This window comes from Gossypium arboreum, chromosome 3 (genome assembly GCF_025698485.1).
Source record: "Gossypium arboreum isolate Shixiya-1 chromosome 3, ASM2569848v2, whole genome shotgun sequence".
NCBI lineage: Eukaryota > Viridiplantae > Streptophyta > Magnoliopsida > Malvales > Malvaceae > Gossypium > Gossypium arboreum.
Genome location: NC_069072.1, coordinates 88,094,459 through 88,100,730, shown reverse-complemented (window position 1 = coordinate 88,100,730; position 6,272 = coordinate 88,094,459). Strand labels below are relative to the sequence as shown.

General features: G+C 34.5%; 1 protein-coding gene across 1 annotated transcript; it reads right to left on the bottom strand.

The window, feature by feature from the left end:
* Positions 1–481: 481 nt before the first annotated feature.
* Positions 482–1,750, bottom strand: LOC108451863 (dof zinc finger protein DOF1.6-like). The gene has a single exon (XM_017749556.2). It carries the CDS (start codon positions 1,493–1,495, stop codon positions 764–766), a length of 732 nt encoding a protein of 243 aa, XP_017605045.1. The 5' UTR covers positions 1,496–1,750; the 3' UTR covers positions 482–763.
* Positions 1,751–6,272: the final 4,522 nt, after the last annotated feature.

The following is a 6,272-nucleotide window of genomic DNA, read 5'->3' as shown; positions in this document are numbered from 1 at the left end:
GGCTCCATTAAAAATTACTTATGTTTGATAAAAGGTATATTTTGTTCGAAAAATACACTGTTCGAACTTTAAAACATAGAATAACCCATTGTAGGGACATGAAAGCAATTGCTTTTTTCCATTAATAAGAAAAAGATGGTCCTAAAATGCGGTCCATTAGTTGGTGGAATGTCACTCGAAGGCGACAATTTCTTTTCAATCCATAGACCAGAGGTGAAATTTCCCCTTTTTTTTCCTCTGTGGGTATCATATTAAATTCCATGGCAATCCAGGTCCACTGTTAGATTAATCTTACCACATCAGGACGAAACATGGGTCAAAACTTGTTAGATTTCTAACAAAATATCCTCTTGGAATGATTAAGTAGTGGTTGAATAGTTGGTAACTGAAAACCTGCAATACGCATCACTCGAGAGTGTCCTGCTGCAGAGTATTCAATGGCATTATTGGGATTATATGCATCAAGACCAAAGAAAATTCGTTGCTATAATAAACTGTCGTTTTTCATTCATTTCTTTCCCACTGCAAAATAGTTTTTTCATCAAGAGACACCAGAGATTTACAGTCATACTAAAATAAAAAAAAACGAAACTCCTAAAGAACATGAAAGGTGACCTTCTATTGTACTATTAATCACTTCTCTCTATACCCACCAAAGGAAATGAACTGAACCCAAAAGAAAAAGACAACTAAAACTTCACAATAAAAACGACACCACCACTAATCAGTAACCAACAAACTCTCGAAAATGGCAAAATTCATTTCACTTCAAACCTTTCCCTGGTGCAGAAATGGCAAGGCCAGGCCAACCAAAGCAATCTCCATCGACTAACCCTCCGCCGCCTTCGACATTGCCTGTTGCTTGCCATATATTACAGCCGGTAGCTCCAGCTACAGCATCAGCAGGTTCATCACCATCCCCACCATTATAAACACCCAGATATCCGTTTCCAGGGTATCCCCAAACTCCATCAAATCCTGAACCAGTTCCAAGGCCGTATCCACCAAGTGTTAGGTACCCTTCTCCCTGAGAGTTCAAGAATGAAGTGAAGCCTCCACTCACTGGAAGATCCACAGTGTCATTCAAATTCACGTCAGCCAAACCCACTTCAGGTTTAACTCCAGTTCCAGGCAAAACCGAAACAGGGTTAACAGCCATATGCACAGACTCGGCTTCATGCGTAACGCTCGAGGAAGACGAAGTTGCAACAGAGGGAGATAGCAGGGATGATGAGCTTCGAGAGCGCTTGGAAGACTTGCGGGTCCCACCACCAACAGGAACGTTACGGAGAGTTCCACCTTGGGTCCAGTAACGGCGGCATGACTTGCAGAAATACCGAGGCTGAGAGAGGTTATAGTTGTTGTAGTAGCAGAACTTGGTGCTGGTTGAGTCACACCTCGGGCATGGCAGTGGCTCGGTCAATTTGGCCGGTGGGTGCGATCCCATGGTGCCAGGGGCGCGAACCGGACGCCTGTCGCCGGAATCAGCAGGCATTTTTGTCGGTTTAAGGTGTGTGGAAGTGAAAGTTGGGGTTAAAAGCGATGTTTTTTTTTTGGCGGAGAAAGAGACAAAAGAGAGAAGAGAAGAGAAGAGAAGATTTTGAGAGAGAGTAAAGGGAAAGGAGACGTTTTGGAAGTTGTAAAAGAGACAATATTCGATGATATTTTAATGTGATAGTGGGGGGTGAGAGAAGCAAGGGCAGAGGGATTGAGGAGCCTCAATAAATAATGGTTTTTCATACCCAAACAAATTATAAGGCGGTCTAATTTTTTTTTTTATTTATATATAATTGGGAGAGGTAACGGGTTGTTGATTCGAAGTTTCATGTTTATATCAAGTTATTGTTGATACAAATTTTAAAACTTCCTAGTAGAATTTCTAATTAATTTATAGAATGTATTTATTGGTGCCAAATTTATTCTATGCTTAAATCATTATTTAGTCTATTAAGAGCAAAGTGTAGCTTTTTCGTCTGAATTTGTTTAAAAACATTTAATTGGTTCTTTTTTTTTTATTTAGCTTGTATTTGAATTAGTATTTTTTTTATTTTTGTACTTTTTAATTTATGCTGACCTGACATTATAATTAATTTGATGGTGACATCTGGTATACCATGTGACGAGCATAAATTAAAAAAATTAAAAATTTTTAAAAATAAATAAATTTAAAAAAGAGTATAAATTTTTTGGTCTTGATTCATTCTTGATGTGAAGAAAATTATATATTTCTATTAATTTATATATTTTAATGTTTGAAATTTATATCTACCACATAGCATATTAAGAGGTTATCACAACAAATTAGTTATAAGTACCACAACAATAGAAACTAACGATGTTAGTGCAGAAGTACTAGCATTGGTGACGGAATACAAGTTCAGGTATCAATTAGATCTAAAAAAAAATTCAGGTGCCAGTTAAATATTTTTAGACAAGTTCAAGGCCATACTCATAGATGTCAAGTTCAAGCTAATCAATTTGAATAGAGATATTTATTTTTCAATTGGCCTAACAATCTCATTTAATATAAAGAATTTGATACTCAGAGATAGTGAAATCCTTTTCCATAAATACTCCATTTCATTCTCTTTTTATTTTATAAAAAAGTATTTTACTTCTTTTCAAGAAAAAAAATGGTGGTTTCAAGGTTTTAAGAAGAACACGTAGCTTACCATGTCATCAATATGATAAAAATTCTACTCAATTTTTAATTTTTTATTATAAAGATGTTTTTAATATTTTAAAAATTAAATATTATTTTTTGTGATATTTTGAACAATAAAGAGATCAAGTTGTTTGTGCACATCATGATGTAAGTTTTTCAAAGCTAAATTGACATATCCAAAGCCACTTGAAGGTTGCTCGTATTTTGTGGTATATACAATAAAAACTTATAATGAAGTTGCTTGTCCCCTTGTTGGAAAGATGGAAGCGAGAAATACCTACATTCCATTTCTCATGAGGGGAAGTGGCTATAACACTAGAATAAGTCACTTTAATAACAAGCTTTCTAATTGATGAGAAAATGGTAATTAGAGATAGTAACATTGATATAAAGTCATAGTGTTATCGATTGTTATGTGTCGTGTTGTCTATGGAGGAGAAAGAATTAGATGGAAATGATTGAAATACAAATGGTTGAAGTGACTTCTCAATCATATCCCTCTAGACATGCAATTAGGGTGAGCAAAACTCGATTTGATTAAAAATTGATTGTTTTTTCAAATTTTGACTTAATCAAATCAAGTTATTTGAGTTATTATTTGAATAATAGTTTGATTTAAATACTACATTGGGTCCCTAACAATTTTGAAAATGTACAATTTGGTCCCTCTAAAAAAATTAAAAAAAATTCCAAGATGAAAAATTTGATGTCTTAAACAAGTAATATATCAAATCAAGTTAATCATACTAATTATCTTTTTTTCTCTTATTTTGTTTTAAAATTGTTTTCAAATATATATGATGGCTATGTTCTTCAACTCAGAAATTAGTCATATAGTGAACAAGATTCCAATATGGTCGACTTATTTTTTTAAATTTAACTTGAATAAATTTATTCGACTCAACTCAAATTTCATTTCACTCAACTCAATTTGAAAAAATATATATCAAATTGAGTTAGGATGATAAAATAGGACTGGTCAACTCAACTAACTCGAAATTTTTTCTCTCGATTCAACTTGACTCAATTCGAATTGAATGTTCACCCCTATATGCAACTAGAATAAGATGGATGTAAGAGGAATGTTGTTGATAGACAAGTCTGGCAACAAGGTTGTGTAACACCCTGTTTTGGCAAGTCCTGGATTTGACGAGTAAATCGAAAGTAATCTAAGTAGCGTTGTAACAGCCTGATTTTTGGTCTAGTCGGAACAGTGGTTTCGGGACCATAAATTCGACGTATTGAAGTTCACTTTTATTATATTTTTATAGCCTACAATTTCACGGAATGATTTCATGAAAATTTTGTTCGAAAATTTCGATGTTTGGGCACTCAATTTAGTCAAAAGGATTAAATTGTAAACAAGTGAGAACATTGAGTTCTGCATGTTAGAGGTGTCTAATTGTTATGAAATTTTAAATTGGAGGTCCTTAAAAGGTAATTAGGAAATTGGTTAATTTTTAGGACAAAAATGGACAAGAAATAGGTGAAATAGAATATTTTTAAGTTAAGGGCATTTTAGTAATTTGGTAATTAAATGAATTAAAAAGTCAAATTAAAAGCCAATTTTTGCTCATCTTCAATCCCTTGGCTGAATTTCACATAAGGAAGACATAAGTAGGGGTTTTCGAGCTTACAAGCTCGATTGCAAGTCCGTTTTAGCCCCGTTTTTAATGTTCTTTACACTTTTGAGATCCTCGTAGCTCAGTTTAGCTATTTCCACCATTATTTTGAGCTTGGGTTTGTGTTTAAAAATTTAACCATGGATGAAAAGCATGTGTTTTGCTATTTTATGGAAGAATATGAAAGTTTGGGGTGTGCTAAACAACTTTTACTAAGTTATATTTGATGAAATTGCATAAAAAGACCTATTTGTAAAAGTTGTAAAATTATGTGTAGAAAATGTGATTTAGTGAAAAATGTGAGCTGCTATAAGAAGGAATATGAATCAGCTAGGCTTAGGATTTGAGAAAAATAATTGCTTTTCATCTTACGAGCTTATGGGTAAAATTGTAAATATATGAAACTTTAGGGAAAAAATGTAATTTTTCCATAGTGTGATTTTTTGTAACACCCCTCGCTCGTATCCCTCGCCGGAACAGGGTTCGAGGTGTTGCCCGACTTAAACTCAGTCAATCACACAAAAACTGTGCCGAAAAATTTCAATCAATTTAAAACTTTTCTTTTCATATTCAATCTGTCCCATATATGGGGTTACGAGGCCCAAAACATCACTAGCCAACATAGGCCAATTTACATGGCCAAAACAATTTATCAATACAAGCCACCACTGTAACACCCCGAACCCGAGACCGTCGCCGGAGTCGAACACGAGGTGTTAACAGACTTCAAACCACTTATTGAGAATTTTCCAGACAAGCTGCCAATCTGTGTACTAGTCGCTTCAAAAATCATAACTTGAGTTTTACAACTCGAAAATTAGTTTCATAATTTTTCCCTGAAACTAGACTCATATTTCCATCTACAGATTTTTTTCTAGAATTTTTGGTCAAGCCAATTAGTACAGTTTATTAGTTAAAATCTCCCATGTTACAGGGGTCGACTATACTAACCTTCGTGCGTTACAACTGGAATAACTCCCTGTGTAGGGATTCAATACTGATGTCGTTTATTTCTATAGAAACTAGACTCAAAGAGGAATTTATACATATGTGGTATGACTCCTAATTATCTCTGGTTAATTTATAATGAATTTTCAAAGTCGGAACAGGGAATCCAGAAACCGTTCTGGCCCTGTCTCACGAAATCTTGGATATCTCTTAAAATACAGCTCATATGGTCATTTCGTTTCATCCATATGAAAATAGACCCATCAAGCTTCGAGTACGTAATTTTTTTAGCTATTAATTCCACTTCTACTATTTTTAGTGATTTTTCGATCTCATATCACTGCTGCCGTCCGCAACAGTTACTGCAGTAGACTATGCCAATTTCATGAATCCTTCCTTAGCCTTACTAATCATCCATCATACGTGACACAAATTATGGCCACCTTATCAAAATTAAGGTTTCTAAGACTCGTGGCTATAGATTCTAGCATCCCACTCAAACGACCACATAGGCCATTTTCACATGGCTTAAAGTTTACAACCCAAAATTTAACAAAACAAAATAGCCCATACATGCCAAATGTTCTCCTAAGTTGACTAAGAAGACAATACCAAAAATTGCTCACGGTGTGATGACTTCGTTGTGATTCTGAACACCCAAAAGGAGACGAGTCCAAGAAACCTAAAATGGGTGACAAGAAAACACCGAGTGAGTTTATAACTCAAGAAGTCATAAGCATTCCACAACCATCCATTAATACAATTATCATAAAATGAAATAATGAAACAAGGCCAAGTGTTCCAGCCATACCGAACTATACCATAGTTCCTTAGATCTTTGGATCAATCTCATACCAAGTCATACATTTACATTTCATATACTGTTCAATAGGATATTTGAAGCAATTTCCATACATCATTTCATTTCCGCAACAATCATGCAATCAAATGAACTTTCATCTATTCCACGATACCTTATTTACGGAATGCAATTGAAATCATCACATAGATTTAAATCTTACCAACTCCACCCCGAG

Coding starts and splice junctions, on each gene's coding strand:
- LOC108451863 (XM_017749556.2), bottom strand. CDS start 1,495: ATGCCTGCTGATTCCGGCGACAGGCGTCCGGTTCGCGCCCCTGGCACC.